General features: G+C 36.1%; 1 protein-coding gene across 2 annotated transcripts in view; it reads right to left on the bottom strand.

Moving 5' to 3' along the window:
- Positions 1 to 20,091, bottom strand: part of PLCL2 (phospholipase C like 2) — a 101,167-nt gene that overhangs the window by 31,534 nt on the left and 49,542 nt on the right. For both annotated transcript variants that reach the window (XM_041466284.1, XM_041466283.1), the window contains exons 3-4: positions 11,664 to 14,150; positions 8,114 to 8,317 (exon numbers count right to left, since the gene is read on the bottom strand). In XM_041466284.1, the coding sequence (XP_041322218.1) occupies positions 8,114 to 8,317; positions 11,664 to 14,150 (2,691 nt within the window). The remainder of the gene's footprint in view (positions 1 to 8,113; positions 8,318 to 11,663; positions 14,151 to 20,091) is intronic.

The raw sequence follows: 20,091 nt of genomic DNA, 5'->3' as shown, positions 1-20,091 counted from the left end.
TTTTTATATTTTAAACCCCCGCCCCCCTCCATAAAAAAAAAAAAAAAAAAAAAAGCAGATAAAATTTCCATTACACTTACTGAATTCACTGGCATATTATGATAAAAATGATGTAATACTGTACCCAACAGTGGCATTTTCTCCATTTAAGTGGAAAAAACATCGGAACAGACTCATGGTTTCACTTTTTCAGCCTACCTTTCCTCTCTCACCTCTTTTTGAAATGTTTTATATTCTAAAAACGCATACATGGAAATTTTTTTCTTTCTTCAGAAAGAAGCAAGACAAGATTATGCCATAATACTTTGCAGGATCAAAAGATATGAAATCCACTTACCAAAACTAATTCTTGTAGGCCTGAGGAAAAAATAGGACATAATCTGTTCTTAATTCTGCGGCATCCCAAAATGAATTCATTTCTCCCAGTTTAAGAAAATTTACCAAAGGAGCAAACAGTCCACAAGTCCTCCATTAAAGAGAACTATCTGTTCTTAATTCCTCATGAGTCAAATATGTGAGAAAGACTTGGTTGAAGACAGAGTAAATATAATAATCAGCAGCTCTCTTCCAACCTATGTACCCAAGGACAATAAACCCTTTTTAAATCCAATAGTCACTGCTTTTCACTTTCATGATAATCTGCTTTTTGTAGCAAAATTATTTTCATAATTTTAAATCTAAAGCTGATAGAATGAAAAACCTTGTGAAAAGTGGACAATAAGTGAGGACGTGTATATGAAATGAAAATATCCTCTATCTGTATAAGAAGCAAAAATCTATCATCTGTGTGAAAAAATTAATAGGTAGTTAATAGGTTATTTCTGAAATGAGAACCATCAGTAGCAGTTCTAATAGCCACAATTTTTTTCCACACAGATGGAATCAAAAAGACAAACACCAAATTTAAAATTTATTGAGAAAGAGAACTCCAGTTAGAAATATGTAATACATACGAGAAGTTGCTACGCATCTGACCTATTTTTATGTTCCTCCATAAACATTTCATTGGACTACATTAAAACAGGACAGAAGGCTACATGCACTCCTCTTCCTAAGTAGCCGTATTATTTTATACTCTTATGAATACTGTGAGTCAGCCATTAGACATAATGGGATTAGTGAGAGGATACAAAAAGCTTCACCGTCCATGCTCTCAACAAGAAATGCAGAAATCTTGACTTCACAGAAGCATTAAATTGTCATTATCAGAGCTTTTCAATCAATGCAAAACAGCTCATACTTTACAACATTTGGCACTGGAGTCTTGAGTACCCAAAATTAGACATTTGCTTTGTGGACTGAAAAAGCCCAGCATAAGCTAAGGTTATCATCTGCAGCTCTGTTTTTGGAAGCATAATTGCAACCTTCATGTTGTTATAAAACAGGAAAATAAAAACTGATAATAAGCAGCACAACTCTTTCTGAAGAAACTGTCCAAGCTAGTCACTATATTTTCCATGAATGCTTTGTTTTCAGTTTTTATGACAGACTAACAGCTACACAATCAGCAACAATTTCAATTCATCTCAAAAACCAGGATCTACAATTACTATAATTTATTAAACATGGCAAAAACCATTACCTGGGCTATTTGCAATATTAAATTGCAATGAATGATGTATGTTTTCCCTTAGATCTCTTCACCACCAAACTATACCCATTTATTACTTAAATAAAGACAGTTCCATTCGGCAGAGACTGATAACAAAAGTAAGCAATACTGCAGAAAGCCAGAGGCAATAATGGAAACAGTAAGACACTGTGTGTTATCACAATTTAAATACTGCATTTGTGTTGCCAACTCTGAAACTTACTGTTTTAACACACGTTATAACAATCTACCACTAAGACTGAGAAAATTGAAAGTCTAAGCAGCTACATACTTCACACCTTGATGATCTTTGCAAATCTGGGGGCAGCATTAATTGATACCGCTTCCAGAGTGCTTAGCTACTTTAGCTAGATCAAAGTTGCAGGAGCTACACCTACTATCTCTAATCCACTTATTTGGAAAACACACCCTTAATGCAAAAAAGTCAACACAAGCAACTGTCTTTAACAGTTCTTTTCCTGCTGGAGCACCAGGTTGAGTCCAACATTCACTTTAGCTATCAGAAAAGATCTAATAACTTCAAAAGTCTAAAAATTTAGTGGTAACTTTATTTTAATATGAGCATTTGAAAGGAAACTTTGTCAAATGCTTTGGAAAATCTAACCAGACTGATCTGCTGTGTCTACATGCTTTTTGACATCAAAGAACTCCAAGGGATTAAGCCCTTCATTTTATAAAAGCTGTATTGACTCTTCCCCAACATGACACATTTCTCCATGTTTCCTCTAATTTTCTTCTTCAAAACTGTTTCCACCCATTTTCACAGTACAGATGTCAGCCTGTCTGATGTGTAATTTCATCATCTTCCCTGAAAACCTCTGAAAACACTGGTACCACACTAACAACTTTGATAGTCAGTTTCAAGTGAGAGAATACACACAACAATTAGCAGTTTTGATACATCAACTCTTGAGTTCTTTCAGAACTCTTAAATGAGTATCTCCTCTTTCTGGTGTATTATTTTCCCAGTCTTTTGCCTTTCCTATGTAGTATCTTCTGTCAGCATTTCACTTACAGATGAATTCTGCAATTAGTCTTTCATAAGGAAGCGTTTAATGTGAAACCTTGATCTCTACAGGTATATGGATGCAAAAACTAATTAAGTGTTGTGGCTTTGCCTCTTTAGTTGGGGCTTTCTTTTAAACATTGCTCAGCTAGTGAACTTACATAATCTTTGACTGACTTCTCTTTCTACTTTTTCAAAAAAGTGGATACTGTTATTTTTAAGTCTGTGCAGATCACTTTTTTGAATTGTTCACTGTCAGTTCTCTTTTATTTCTTATTTAACCATGGCAGGATTAAATATGGATCCTGTCTTCCCCATTTGCACATTGCTTCAGCTATTTGGAAGATGACTTCTTTTCATGAGAACCTCCTCCATTTTGTTCTCCCCAAGTGATTTTTGATAAGTGGTACATATTTACTTCAAACTCCCCAGGCGGTATCTTTAGTGTCTGTGATGTCTGTTCTTTTGACTACTTCTTTTATCTTTTTGTTTTGTTTTATGTAGTTACGCTCTCAAGTATAAAAGCAAGGAATAATAGCTTTTCAACCTTCCATGCAAAGCATTAAATTCTCTTCTTCATAAGCCAGATAATGCTAAGAAGTAAACTCTAACATGGAAAACTCATGGAGCCCAACTTCAAAGTCATGGGCTCAAGGACAACATTCTGAACCAATTGGGCTCAGAACACAGCTACAATTGTCTATGCCAGTCACATATTCCTCAGGAACAGTACTGTACAGACAAATCTGAATTTTCTTGAAGTGCACAATGCAAGTGATGAGCAGATGCTATGATGTGATTTAAAATCATGTCATATCCAAAGATTGGGTCCTACTACAGGAGATTAGTGACAGTGAACTCAGCCTCCCCTGACGCAATCAGAAACTGAATATTTAGGCCTGTGCATGAGTTGAAGCAACATATTTACTCAGTTTTAGGAGAGAATTACTAGCAACTTTTGGTTGCCCCAGAAGTATGCAACCACAAAGGGTAATTTGGGGAACAAAGGCATCTCAGCTGAATAACCCGGACGCATTAGTAGGCTGAGCTGAAATAGAAAAGTCTTGCTCTATTTGTTTCTCAAGCTACAAATCTATAATCACAGCATGACTGTAATCCTCCTTACCTTATTTGCACAGTAACCATAACCAAGGACCCACATCAACAACAGGAAACTAATACAGATTTTACGAGCTAAATGTAAATCAAAACAGATCTGCTAATCACTCTTTCTTAGGCCCTGTGAAAGAGGCAATGGATATAACCTTTGCTTCCTTCAGAATTATGGAGTTCAATCCAACATGCCCAATAAGGAAGTGCTCCGCTCAATTAATCTATATCAATATCAAGATGAGTTTTAAAAGCGAAGAATATTTAAAATTTCGAGCAGCAGATGAAGTTTGAGAGGACTACTAACACTTTACCAAAACCTTGACAATCGGTCCTTTTCAGATAAGCTTTTAATAAGCCCTATTAGTATCAGTCCAGTCTGTAACTCAACCAGGTATAGCATCAACTTATCTGCTTTCAAGTTCAAAATATAGCCTATCTTATTTATTTTATGTCATTGCTGAAATTTCCAGCTCTGTAACCTGAAGTTAACTTCTGCATGATTGCACCTGCAATCTGCTGTATTGAGTCAGTAGCTGGAAAGAGCCAAAAATAAGGTAACCGGATTTAAGCTTACTACAGCACTGCTCATCCCCAGTGATATGGTGTTTTCCAATTTAATGGAGAGAGTGCCACTCTCTTTTAATACCTCTCATTTTCATTATCTCACAACCCCCACCACCAATAAACACAACTTGCTTTCAAGTCCTTCCCTAGGGTGTATATATAATATCTATTAATCATGTTTTATTTCATTTAAATCAAATACAGACCTATACCGCATTCTGTAGACATTCTGAATTACAAAATCAGCTCAAAATTTAAAAAAAAAATTAAAAACCACCCCAAAAACTGAAAGAAAAAGAAATTGAACTAGCAGCATTATCTAATTAGGATTTAATAACATCTAATCACAATTACTGTAGCAGCACTACTGATTTTTCACACAAGTAGTTATCTGCCTGTTCTATGTTAGTTTTTCTCTTAGAAGTAAATGCCTGCTTGCAAAGTTCAGAAAACCTTATCCTCAGCAAATGGGATACTTCATCCCTCACTAAGGGCAGAGACAGTCAAGTTCTCAACAGTATCTGGCTTTATTTGTATGGTACTATAGCATATCTCTAAAGTGCTCTTATACTCATCACTGAATAATGCTGCAGACTGAGGGCGAGATAATTTATTTTTTCTCTTGCCATAGTCTAACTTTTAAGTTTTACTTACTGTTTATCTTAAAGGTTATAAGACATTTTTAAAAACATGCAATGGTGTGGAAGAGGCACTTGCCTTAACTCCAAGCTTCAGTCTGCAGCACTGATCAGTGATGGGTGTGATGACACCAACAGAGTGCATGCTGAAGTATCACATAAAGGAAGCTGAAGTTCATGAACAAGAGGGGAAAAATAAAACATTGTTAAACAGTGAAAAGATGGTAGGGTGAAAAATACTCAGGAGCATGGAGAAGTTAAAGAAAAATACACACCTGAAATTTCTGCTTTTCTCAAAAATTCCAGATATATTTGATTTTTTATTATCCATTAATGATACTCCAGTTCCTATAACATGGGGTTTTTGACTCATGACTAGTACTAGCCTTGATCACTTGACAGCTCCTCCATTAAGTGAATGCAGATAATTTAAGAAAGCACAATGTGCTATTTGTTTAAAGAAAAAAAACCCCAAATATCTACTGACACACTCATTATTTTATTATCATTGTTTCTTTAAAAAAACCTATGTTACACTGAAGATACTCCTTCCTTTCCATGTGCTCCTGCAGTATTACACTTATCTGCAATTACTTCAAGGTGGACTGACTGTCCTGCTGTTAAGGTCTTGCATCCTTTCTCACTTGACAGAGCAATGAGTCCTTCAAGCACTGCCAATGTAAACAAATTCTGAATAATTAAAATCTTTAATATTACTTTCTATGTTTATTATAATTTTATAGAAAAGAGAGTATTTCTGACACATAAGAATCCCTTCATAAGCTAAAAAAATCATAAACCTGAGACAATCACACTTTGAGAATGCCATTACATGTGCCACAATGAGAGGACACACAAGGCAGTGACAGCCTACGCATGCATTTATGATATACCAATCCAGGTGTGTTTCATAAACATTAAACTCTATCTTTGTTATCCACATGATCTCTTACAGTACTTGACACCCTGGAACTACACAGTTACATCATTCTGACTTGTACCTAGGCCTAAGCCAGCAGAAAGTAACACAAGTAGGTAATCATTACTTCGTCAGTACATCTACCCTTTCTCAATTTGGCATGAAGAACTCTCATTATTAAGCGGAATTTTACACCCACGTATTAATTAATCGTGACAAAAATATCCCAAGTCAAAACTAGTGAGGTAAGATTTGTCCTTCTGAGGGCTCATTATATAAATACAAAGCAAAATCATACAAACCCCCCCAATCTATAAAACTGTCAGACTCTAAACACCTGCCATTACAGCAAATACCCATATATGAACTAAACACTCACATTTCTTCACATTTCTTCTTCTCTCTTTCAGGAAAGGATGATACAGATGTCTCCCACTCTTTCATAATGTGCTTTCAGAAATAAGAGCACTTAATGGCTGACTTCATTTTCCAGCATACCCTACAGATTTTAATTGCCTAAAATCTTTTGTCAAACTGAACAGAGTATTGGCAAAAGCCAAATGTCACAAATTTAAATGCATCTCATTATTTTAACTTATAACTTATATTTGATTAAAATAACCTTAAATTTACTTATCTTCAATACCATTTAGAGCTAGAAGCACTATCATACTCCTTGTTTGAAATTGAGTGTATTTTAGGAACAAGAAGATGGAAAAAATGCTTTTGTTGCCAGTAAAAAAATGTTCAATTACTTTTACATGCATAAGTAGAGTACAGATTTCTCAAGTACAGAAATATTCAAATCATGTATAGAGTATAAGATGTCTGTGGGGGAAAAAAACATATGTGAGAGCCAAAGAGCAAACCAAACTTTGATTGTATAGATTTCTGGAGTCACAAGTCACCTTTGTCTAAGTGATATTCAAACAAAAAATGTATTCCGGAATGTATTCCAGATTTAGAATTCAGATTTTAAAGTAGCCAGAATAGCTTACTCACTAACAAGCAGCATCACCACATCAGAACAAACTGCAGGTAGAGACATCTCCAGCAAGAAAACAGAACTTCTTTACGTGTTGCAGCTCTAATCCCAACAGTCAAGCTTGTTTACATCCTAATTACAGCGATATCCTGTAAGCCACCACTAAGAGGATATACACTATCTTCTTGTAGCTCTGCTATCATTCCAACCAGATTTTTGTCGTATTTATGGCACAACTGAACTACACAAACTCTGCCTACATTACTAATTATCAGTGAGTGGTTTTTTGACTTTGGGGTAGCATAAGTCTAAAGCTACCTTTTCTTTAGAAAGCAGTTTACAAGATATATATGAAACTGGGACACTGGTTAATTTTTGTCCTTTTTTTTTTTTCAGGCAAGTGACCTGATGCTGCCAGGAAAGGTTTCTCATTTTAGCACACAAAATTATTGTAAAATTATAATTACGTGAAAGAAAGCATTAAATAAATTAATAAATAATCAATTACAATCTGCCCGATTATTTCAGTGGAAGTAAGGAGGACATTTCAAATCACACTCTTCTTGAGCTTTTTTCCACATTTCAAATTAGTGCAAAGAAGATGTAAATCAGTATTTATTGGCGTATTAGTTCTTCCTTCTTTTTTTCCTGCAAGATGTTCAATTCCAGTCTCTAAAGAACACAATTTATGTATTTACTGAAACATAATGTCTGAAGTTAATGTTACAGCTGCTTACATGTGTAAAAATGGCTAATCAAATGACATCTGTAAGAATGATAGAGAAAAGGAAAATAAAAGAGCATGTATAGAATTTTACATGCCAAGGTGCTTATACAACTACAATGTCTAAAAGCAGTGCCTGATGTTTTTGTATTTGATGTGGAGTCAAAGCTAACATAAACCAAAGTCCCTAAAGTGGAAAATGTAAAGTAGTAAGAGGTTTATAGATATACAGTAAGCTTCAAACTACTGAAAAACAGGTAAATCAATACATCCTCTTCATGTTAAATCCTCTTGATTATAATCACTTTACCTTCTGAAGTGTACAAGCATGTGTTTGCATGCAGTGTATCAACAATCTCTAAGTCTTACTCTGTATGGAAACACTACCATTGCTGTACATTCATGGGAATAACTCAAGCACAAGTAATGAAACACGAAATAGGAAGCCACAGGTTAAAATTACTTTTAAAACAGGCATGGTACAGTATATTACATATATATTTTACAAGTCGTTCAAACAGAAAATATAAGACAATCACAAAAACTACTCACCATTTCATATGCTGTTACAATCTTTTTCAAGACCTCTGGAACAATCCCTTGGAGCTCCATAGTTGGATACTGATCACTGAGATTCACTACTACCAAGGGTGTATTATCAGGCCCAACCAAGTGCATAGACACTGCCAAAATGCACTGCATAAGATTTGCTACAGGAGAGAGGCCACATAATTCTTTGAATGAAACTACTGCATTCTGCAAAAAGGAAAGAAAGAGTTTCCTTTACAGTTAAATATGAAATTTAAAGTCTTGTTATTTCAGGATAAAACACTTCACTGTTATACCTGAGCTACAATGGATGTGCTACAATTACCACAGCTTTTCCCTGAAGAACTGGCATTTTCAAAACCAACCAATATTACACATACATTTTACAAAAATCTTAAAAATTCAAGGAATGCAGTACATGCCACAGAAAAAAACATCTATTTAGAACAAGTATATCTCCTCTCTATCATGGCTAACATTAACTATGGAAATAAACAGATTCTAAAACATAGTGGTTATATATTTTGAACATTTTCGAGACATTTTTTTAAATGCCACCAAAAGAAAAAAAGATTAGACGCTGAATGTCCCAATTAAGCAAAGTGAAGCAGGAGGAATTCAGCACATTTGTAACTTTAAACATACCTAAACTACAGTCCAGACATGCTGTGGATCTGTGGGCTCCCATTTGGTGTGATTCACAAACCCAGCACTACACTATTGAAGCTGTACCTTTCCCTAAGGTTTTTTAAGTCATATTTTATATCCAGTATTGTAGAATATAAAGCCATAAGTTTAAACTTGAAGAAAGTTTACAGCACTGGAAACACAGTGTGACTCCAAGTAGCCACTGACATTCCATGATGGGAATACTGTCAGCACTGTACAGAATTTAGGATTTTGTACCAAATGGGAACTGGTGATCTATGGCAGGTCTGGAGTTTGTGTTCCTGTAGGAAACAAAAATGAAAATATGGTATATTTAAGTTACAAATGTGCTCAGTGCTCCTTTCTCTCATGTTGCACACAGGCAGAGTACCTGGTACAAATTTTTACTTTAATCCAAACCACTTTCCATCTTGCTGGCATGGTAAGACTCATTTGTGAACATGCCTCCTAGAAAGACATAATGCCAACAGGAATCAAACGTGAAATATTTTGCTGTTCTTTGATCAGACAACATACCAAAGCAGACTTCCAAATATGTATATACAGCATATTCATGCAAAATTATGTGAACACTAAATTGCACCTACCCAGTCACTTAGAGTGTATTTTTAGTAAATGTCCAGGAAACAGAAACTTCTTTTATCAACTGATGTACACTTCAATGACACAATAATTACACAGCTCAAGAGACAGACATTGGGAAATCCATTCAAAGAGATTTTGCTTGAGATAAGTACATGGCTTTTTGGCTTGAGATAAGCCATTATGAACAACCATTTTACAGAGAGGCTAACAAGGGCCCAGGGATTGTATCTATTCATTAATGACAGGCAGTACAGGACTAATATGTACTACTACTGTAACTCCTGCCTTTGGACTTCCAATTCTATATCCAGAGACTACTCCTCTTGCTGTTAAGTAACTTAAACATGTAACATCACATCCAGTTCAATCACCCATACTATACTTTTATCAGTGATTGATATGCAATAAGTTATAACATCAGTTTTTGTCATGGTAATATAGGAACAAAAGAAACAAAAAAGGCTATTCTTATACAGATTTAAAGAAACTATTAAACTCGCTGCTGCACATTTTCTTTTTCCCTCTTATTCCATCTTGTATTAAAAAAAAATCAAACTAACCAACTTTGCCCTTTATATTCTGGCTTCTGAAGATATATTGGTCATAAAAACCATTACAATTTGTAACACAAAATTTCAGTAATACAAAAATTAAATAAATCTCAAATTCCCTGGCATAAATTGATACTTATTTTAATTGAGTGGCTGATTTGCTTTTATTAGCTGTAAAAACTTAGTTACACAGAGTTTAAATGGTGCACATTATATAATCTGTTAGCAAAGTTAAGAAAAACTAATCTTCCCTCATGTGCTTAAAATATCTTCTTGATAGCATTCTGAGATAATGATAAATTCAGTTGATAGCATATCTTTCAAACTGACAGAATAAAATACATAAAATACCTTTTAATATCTCATGTTCAAAGAAACCCCACTGTAGAGTCTGTTTTCAATTATATCATTATACTGTGCATACTGCAGCATGCACATTCAAGAGTTTAATGTAGCTACACAAAATTCTGTGTTTTCACTGCTTCCTCAATTCAGTTCTTCCTTGAAAAGTATCTTAAAATACAGTACTCTTCACATGACAGAATTCTAGCCTTCAGTAGGTTAACTACAGGTAAAGTTCAATGCAGCCTGTAATTTGAAACATTCATTAGTCAAAGTATCATCCCTGTATTTTTAAAATTATCTTTTAAAAGAGCAAATTTATATACCAAGTGGAACGGGAGAACTGCATAATGATATACTAATTTCTTCTTTCATATAAAATTAGCTTTAAAATTGTATTACTATCAGAATATTTTTAATATAAGATTATTTATATATCTTATATTAAAAATATAAGGAAATTTATATACAATGATGTGTCTTTAAAATCCAGAATCAGGTCTCAGACGTCTCCTTTAATCTCTTTTCCTTTAACAGTGTATAACACCAAGAGGATTTGATAGGTCAGTCCATTTGAAATGACAATTCTTAATTTTGTTGATCAATGCTAGTATTCCATCAGAAGTTAATAAATAGTTTAAAGGTTTATTAAATGAAATGTAACTTTAAAACTCAATTTTAATACATTTCTAAAAGGACTTGGAATTTCTAAAAGGACTTGGAATCTCCAAGTAACTCACGTTTTTAAGTGACATCTCTTAGTTTCCACAAAACACAGCACCTCAGACTCCACTTTTTCCCTAAATTCAATGTGTTTACTAATATGATATCTAAAGTAGGACAACTTCTTCTAGAAGATGCCTTCTAACACCTTAGTGCTAATGCCATGTATTTCTAACATAACTAGGAAGAATCATGGAAAGCAAATGGATCTTTCTTGAAAGTGCTGCCTTCTATTTGGGACTAAAGGAAAAACCTAACTTTGGTGAAACTATGCTAAACATTCTTAAGACATACAAATAAGGTCTCTGATAAGCATTAAAGTCTCCCTTTTCTACCTGTTGTATATTCTTCCCACATTTCTACTTAATTTTTAAAAACTAAAATATTGCCACACTTTCTTTTAGTGTATTTCTAATATTCCTTCAACGATATAGGACGAGGGTTGAGTTCTAACACTGGAGTCATATTTCCACTTCGCACTCAACAATATACACATGTGCATTCAAGGCTGCATTAGTAGAGAGTTCACCTAAAAGGCTCCTCTGACATGATCCATTCTTAGAGCTGTTCAGAATTAGAGTCAAATAGTTCAACATACAAGACACTTTAAAAAGCAGGTATTCCATATGCACCATAATACAAAGGTACGCACATGAACCAATAAACTGATTATAAAACTGTACCTGCATATTTTCTCTCAAATCCGTAGCATCCCGAATAGGTTGGAGGGCATTCTTGAATACTTCATCTACTGTTTTAATCCATAATGTTCTCATTGAAGCATATTCCCTTGATTTCTTGCCCTTCCTCACAGAGAGGCCCCTCTTATGAGGTTTCCCACCACCCCTTCGATTAGTAATGGCCACATGCACAAACAAGGAAGCATGAGCTAAACTTTCACCAGTCAATGACTGCAGAGGAACGTGCCGATACCCAGTCTGGAGACACTCAAAGGGAATAGTGTACTGCCCAATAAACTCGTCCCCAATGTAATCATCATCCAGTACTACAAAACGCACCATAGCTAGCTCTGGTAAATTTATTTGAAATTCAAAGCTTTCATCAAAAATTGGATTATCCCCGTTCTGATGCATAGTTTTCGTCCTTTGCTCAGCACAGTCAGCAGGGATTCCATGTATTTCAACATAGACATAAGGATCCACAACATCACCTTTGGCACCTGACCCTTTGGGTTTAGGGAAGTTTTGCCCACTAATGATTTTAATATGAAGCAGCTGAGGTGAAACTCCAGGCACGGTGTCTTTTGTATTCGCGCTAAAGAAGGAAACTTCTTCTCTCATGATAGCAGGACGAAGGACGTAGCCACAGTTTCCATTTTGTCGAAACCAACCAATGTTAAGGTCCATCATTAAGCCAGGCGTTTGAAAGTTCATTGCTACTATCTGACAACCACATTTCCAAAAGTCCTGGGGATTCATATTACTAGAGTCAATCCTCATAGGACTGGGGAAAACCCTTGCGAGAAAACGTTTGTTATAATTTACAAAGTCTCCTGGGTTTTCATTGGCATATTTGCTAGCAAGCACTTCGTTAAAAGAGCACACTTCCCAATACTTCTGGAGCTGAAATGAAACTTGAAACTCCTTGAACTGAACTGATTTACATATGCTTACCAGCTCAGAGAGATCTTTGCAGAGCTGAAATCGTTTCCCTGTCATTGAGTTTTGCTGTTCCACCCCCTCTTTTGCAACTCTCTGTGACATTTCTGCTCCTTCGTCTTCATCTGTAACATCTCCCTCTAGTCCAGAACAATTAGCAGAAAGCTTCTTTGCTTTAATTAGTATTTTCCCTTTAAGTGATTCCGGTGATGGTAGATAAGACTCTTCAATGTTTGGAGACTGCGTATGCAGTTTGTCTCCCAAAATTTTCTTCATGTGTTGTACCATCACTTTCTGCTGCTTAATAGAACAATGATTTTCTAAACACAAAATGAGAGGGTATTCTGAAGCAAAAAAGGCATACTTGTTAATAATGTCAATCACACTACGGAAGACAATTTGTGATGTCATTGTATGCCCTGTGTAAATCACAGGCTCATTATCTGGACCATCCCATACGTCCAGTTCAACACTTCGACAACCCATTTTTAGAGCACGAATGTAACCCGTGATGTCAGAAGGCCCTCGAAACTGATCCTCTATCAAGTATGTATTGTGAGATGAATTTATAAAATAATGAGATAAAGGTTGTTTCATATCTTGACAAACTTTTTTATGCTCTGGATCAAATATGTGGCAGTCTGGTGAAGTAAGGTAATTCGTAAACCCATCTATAGAAAGACAACCCTTTTCCTGGCCCTCTTTGGCTGGCTCATATTTCTGAATAATTTCAAGGCTTATTTCTTCTGTGACCTGTGCCATACCCTGCTCTGCTTCCAAAAACATCATGAGGTCCTTGGTATCTAGAAATTCTTTATTGCTTGAAAACTGAACTAACAGGAAATAGATTTCAGGTCTGGTACAAAGCTCATGAAAAACTTCAATAAATTCTTCCTTTGTTACTTCAGTACCAGCTTTTTCCCTGGATCTATGTAGCTCCTTGAATTTTAATTCAATTTTATTAGTTTTTAAACCAGGGTTTAAGTCTTTTATAAATTGTACAGCATTACAGAGGGGTATATGTCCCAAATTATCTACATCTGATTCACTGAATATTTGTGAAAGCCACGAAGTCCGCATATTATCTTGAGTAGTTCCTAACATATCTAGAGTATGTTTTCCATAAGAAATCAGGTATCTTAAGCCAGTAACCCAAATATTTGCAACATCTGCTGAATTAGCAACCAGATCTAGTGACTCATAATTTTCTCCATATATAATGGAAAACGCACAATCTTCTGATATCTGGTCATATATTCCATTGCTGCGAAAGATATCCGTATTTTTTCCTGTTCTTACTTCTTTGATTGACTTGATATCAATCTTTGCTTTCTCAGAATCCTTTTTTGAAGGCTCCCAGCGCAGAGACTGCATATCAGCATCCAAAAGGAAGTATCGGTGATACACCCTGGAGTTGGATCGGACCTTTTTGAGCTCAGAGCCTTCCACCATGGCGTTGATACAGTCGCTTGCACTGCTGATCTTCTTCTCTGTGGGCATGCTGCTGAACGACACAGTCTTCTTCCTTTCTCGCTTCTGTTTTGTGCCATCCTGGTAAATAAGGGGGTGGGGGGAGAAAAAATAATGTATCAGTGTGATTTTGCTCAACATTGAAATAGGTTTCAACTTAAAGCTGAAAGTTCATCAAGCAGTTCAATAAAGTCAGTGTAATGACCAGTAAGATGGAAATTCTTACTGACATCATCACAGTGAAAATACTAATAATGCCTTCACATTTGCTCTTGCCTCTATAAGTAATCTTCCAGAGTTTATTTTTAGTACTTTTCATGGACACAAAATTGAAAAAACTGAGTTTTGAATGCTACCAAAATAATAATGCTGAATTATTGCATACATGTATGTGCATTTTATTTTATGAGTTGTACCCTATTTAGAGAGAGAACAGGTTCTAAAGTCAAGGCAGTAGGAAGCAAGCTTTTCTCTAAGTAAGTCCTTATACAGTCCTACAGATACTTGCCAAACTTGTCAGTACAGAATATACTGTTTTAGTACCATGCTGACAGGGTCCTTGGACCACAGAAACATTAATACACAATTAACTACATAAAATCCATAGGACACAGTCCTAACTACATAAAATCCACAGGACATGGCCCTAATCTAAGCATACAAGACTTAGCAAGCACTTCTTTATGCAAAGCTACCTTCACTAGAGCACCCATCCATGTTCTTCCCACAGGCTGCCCCCAGCACTCATACATCCCTGCCCTTAGCAGGAAAATACCCACAAGAGTCTAAAGAAGCTGCACTGAAACACAAGGAACTGGACTGGAGCAGATGTAGCTTGCAAGTTCTGAGCTTCAGAAAATACAGCAGTGACTCAGAAGGGAACTTCTGAGACTAGTAAAGTTTAACTGTTTTCAAAAAACCTTCATGTCATTAGAGAGAACTTGAGTAGAAGATCTGGTCAGGAAGGGAAGCAAAAGTGATTCACCATTGCTCTTAAAGCAATCAGATAACCCAGAGGTCTTACTTTCCTACAGAAAGCTTGGGTATATAAGGATATATAAGCATAAAAAAAGGGGGAAAGGTAATTTAGCTACCTTTATTGTACCTATTTGTATTAACTAAAACAAGTGCAAATAAATCAGCAACACATGATTTAAGTACAAACAATTTCATAAGAACTGAATTTAAGAAACTTGTGTGCTTTCATTATCTGCATTTTCTGAGACTGAAAAATGCTAGGATTTTTCTTCTGAAAGCAAGCGTGTCTTGAGGAGCTAACTTTTAGCTTGAAATAACACTTGCATTAAAATATTTTATATTAGATATCTTAATTAAAAGTGTTCTTCTTATAAACCAGCACAGTGCAAAAATTACTTTTCCAGCTTTATTAAAAAAACCAAAATTTATACTCTCTGAAACAGTTTTCCATTTGAAGTATGTTCCAGTGCAAATCAACATTGCTTAAATGGCAGAAAGGAAAGTGAAAGAAAACTTTTAACAATTGCTATGCTGAACAGATGTTCAAATAAAAACCATCCATTACAAAATGCATTTCCAGCTCAGTACACATGTGCTGTATGTTTAATTTCATTAAATTAAAAATGCAGAGTCCTGGTTTTGTGATTTAATTTATAAGCATCTGAAAAGTCTGTCACTGAAAACAATGATTAGTAAAGTGAGCAGCCTTAATATTTGATGTTCTGTGTTTGAGAAAATTAATCAACCATACTATTCTTGCACCTTTAATGACAGCAGAATTTGCTTTGTTCAAGTTCTCAAGAGACCAGTAAAAGTGAATAACCCTGCAAAGGACTGTTTCTTTTCAAACTGCAGATCAAACACCTGCAATGGATACTGCACAAGGTTGACTCTCAGAATCTCATTGCATGTAGTTTAGGCATAAGGATTGTTTTCAAACAACAGCAAATTTCCTTAACTTTAAAAAAAAAAAATCAAACGTGATTTTTGTTTACAGAGTTTTTTGTTCTATTTTAAGCCTAGCTTTTTTGTTTACCTATTTACATCCTAACCTGAAAAAGTGGCAAAGGACAGTCCCAGATAAATGAGCAATGACATTCCTGCCTGATACTTCAGGGCTTGGAATTAAGCATTTTGAAACTCCTTAATGCTCCAGATTTCTCAGTCACAGACCTGGGAGAGGAATACTGTTGATTGAGCGACAGCTGACACCAAAACCATCAAGGCCTGGCAAGTATTACCTGACCATGATCAGAAGAAATGTCTACACCTTTCTCCATGATCAGGACTGTATCTGATCCAAGTCACTGAACCATGAAGGAAAAAAAAAATATTTTCTATTTCTTGATGCAGTCTGATGTAAACAAGCCCATCTCAAGGCAGTTCCATTGCCAGCTCTGGTTACTGAAAGCTTAAATGGGAGTTCATGCATGTGGACCAGAGGAGCAATTCAATATATCACCTGCAAAATTATTTTGCCTGCCTGCCAGATGAATTCACAGCCAGTTCAGCAGTACTCTTCATTTTTGCAGGGTAAAGGAGTCTAGCCACTCAGATTATTTATATAAAGCCAGCACCACAGTGTGAATTACTGTGAAAACATTCTGAGCCCCAGAACACCCTTCATAAGTTTTTGCTTCTCCAGAGATCAATAATCCTGAGTTACCACGCTGCCTGTGCAAGTCCCCATCCTGACAGACATGGAAGCCATGATCAATCTCTGTGTGATCACATTAACCTCAAGGATATTTTAGCAAAGACACTGTTGAGAAGAACTCACTTGTCTGAATTACCCACCTGTCTGAAAAGACAGAGAAAAGAAACTCTCACTCTACAAGCTGAGCATGCAATTGCACAGAGCATGCACAAACTGTGTGAAACTCATTTCTGAGCCTTCGCAATATAGTCTAGCATGGAGGAGACAGATTTATTCTGCAATAAAATGTGGAGGATTTCACCCCAAAAGTGAGGTGGCTTTCATGAACCAGGTCAAGTCTCTCATGGCCTTAGGTCTGCCTTGAATCAAAAAGAATGGCACCTCAGAAAACTGCATCTGAACAAACACAGGAGTGATTTCTTGGCATTCATAAGACTTACAGAGTTCTTGCTGTTCAACATGCTCAAAGTGACAGACTCTAGAGTGCAGATGCAGTCCAAGGCAGCAGCTACAATTTTGTGCTGAAACAACTTTCAGTCATTCGAGGATCTCTCACACAAGAACCGTGTCTACCTACAGTTTATAGCATGTCCTGTCATCATTACAGGATTCCCCCTAAAGACTGTCTGTGCTTCATAAGACTTAATCACTGAAACCAGAACAACCACCTCATCAAGACATTTCCTAATACTCTTCATGCCCCAGCCAAGGTCACCAGCAAAATGTTTGGAGGAATAGACGGGACCACAAATAAAACTGTTTTGAAACATTGCTCATAACCACTACAAGCGACTATACAAAAGTTTAGTTTATCCAGAAGTTCCTAGCAACAGAAAGCAAAGCACCTAGCAGTTTAAAAAACAGAAATAATCCCAGCTGTCACCTGTGGCACTTAAGAGACAGAGACAGCTGGAGAAAATAGATTAAAAGCACAAGGAGGGAAGAATATATCCATAATAACTTTTTTTATTCCTCTCAAGGTACCAACAAAGAAATAGCTATGTGACTAAGCACTATCTACAAAAGAGAGTTCTGGAGACAACAGGGAATCTTGAATCAGACATTGAGAGAGATGCACTTCATTCCTGAACTGCAATGCTTTTAATTTATGCAACTTTATGATAAAATTACTTAAAAGGCAGTTCCAATAACCACTGGTACTGATAGGGGCAGAGTTCAAACAGAGATTTGATAATGTAACAGATTGGGATGATAGAGCAAATGATAAATAGTGTATGGTTTGTAAATATCTCCCAGAGGAAAGGAAGCAGAGAGACAACTTTATGACCTGTAAATGCCCAAATGAATCATGCCCCAGAAGCAGTACTTAAAAAATATTTAAACACCAAGTTGCCAAGATGTTTAAGTACCACATGGTTGAGTGGAATTAAGAACACAGCCCAAGGCAGGAGCTTGCCAACCCCCTCAAAGTGGCAAGTTTAGGGCTTCAGCAGGAGCACAGTGCAGGACACTCCTTCCACCTGCCAATACAGAACGCTCCTCACACTGCCCCATGCAAACTTTGGAGATGGATGTCTGTGATCCTGCCTCTCTCCATGACTGAAGACACCTGCTCTTTTCAGAAAAGAGGATTTCAAACAGAAAAGACAACAGTAAGAAGAGGAAGTGACACAATGACAGATTTTAGAGCGCTCGTCTGGGAAGTGAAAGTCCCTGATGTCACAAAACACAAACATTTCACTTGGTGACCCTGAATGTAAAACTTAGTCCACATAGCAAGGACCTGAACACAGAATTTTTTCCTCTCAATATGCACCTCCCCAGGTGACAGGTCCTGCTACTACCTGTTTGTGCTCTAACCATAAAGAATTTCCATTCATTTTTATATACCAAAGGTTCACCAAAGCATGGAAGGCAGCTCCAGGCTCATCTTGAGAGCGCATGGCTGAGCACTCCAAGGTGCCCAGGCAGAGGGGACAGAGCCCAGCCACTCCACGAGGAGCTGAGTGCTCTGCCAGCCGAGCAATTACATAAGAAACAAGAACACAAAACACACCTCCTGAAGTGCAGCACCTCACTGCAGGATTTTTGATTGCCAAGGGCTGAGCTTAGACAACCCCTGAGAAAACTCACACACCTTGAGGCAATGATAGTACGCAGTCTGTAGGAGCCACATTCCCAACAATGCCCACTTAGTTCATCCCAAAGAGGCTTAGAAACAAGATAAATGTGAACTATTCAGCCTAGCAAGGTCTGTACAGTAATAAGACTGTTATCATATACAGCATCTCAAGAGCTTTCAAATTTATTTTTCTTTTGCATGTAAGTTCTGAATTGAGTGGCATGCTCGTGAACCTGAAGGCCAGTGGTGCGCCAAAACCCTGAGCAATTACAGGTGAGTAGGTGAGAAGAAATGCCAGACCTAAGTTTGGTAATTTTAATTTTTATCAAATTACACCATTATTTCATATAATACAGAGTGAAAGCTATTTTAGATGCAATTTAATGTACATCTGTAGCCAAATGTTTCAGTAAAATTCAATACTTTATGACGAGAACAGGCAGCCTGATGATCTACATAATGAACACAGAGTGCACTACTCTTCTGACACTATGCAACTCATTGATTACTTTTTTTTTATACTAGAATTGATACTTATGTAGCAAATTTGAATACAAGACCTGCCTGTTTTCATCAAATGCAATTCAGCAGTAATTGCAACATCACCTAGCTTGAAGACGTGATATGTATAATAAGCCTATTTCAGGAAGTGGTAAGTTAAAAAAGAATACAATTGATGCTTTATTTAATTAAGATTCTTAAGTCTTTTTCATCAAAACAAAAACCTTGAAATTTATAGATTTTCCTCATACTTAAGGAAGCATATCTATACATAATTAAGTCTACTCAAAGGAAAATAAACACATCTTCAAGTTAGTACTTTAAAATACTAATTTTTAATGCATTTTGTTAAAAGTGCTATAATATCAGTAACTTGCTCTTTTCCAAGGTTCCACCTGTGGTTTTAGCGACACAAATGCTGGTGTACATGAGCAAATGAGATACAAAAGCAATGTCAATATCATATCATCTTTATAAATATTTTTAGCACAAAAATATGTAGGGTTTTCTTTGAAAAAAACACCTGTAACTGAAACAGCAATGATGAACAGGACCACTTGTTTTTGCCAACATATACAAAAAAAAAATCATATTATCTATAGTTTACCTATGCACAGCTGCCAACTCATTTTACAACATAGAATGCAGCATTATAAAAGAAGCTAAGGAAGTTTTTGTGTAAAAGAGGCAGTAAGAAAAAAGGAAGGAAAATATCAGGTAACTGAATTTAGCAGTGATTTCAAAAGTTATATGCAGTTAAAGGCAGAGTGAGAATCCTCTTTGGAAGAGTGCAGGGAAAAAGG

This window comes from Pyrgilauda ruficollis, unplaced genomic scaffold, assembly GCF_017590135.1.
Source record: "Pyrgilauda ruficollis isolate IOZ18807 unplaced genomic scaffold, ASM1759013v1 scaffold2, whole genome shotgun sequence".
Lineage (NCBI taxonomy): Eukaryota > Metazoa > Chordata > Aves > Passeriformes > Passeridae > Pyrgilauda > Pyrgilauda ruficollis.
This window is presented reverse-complemented; position numbering and strand designations above follow the sequence as displayed.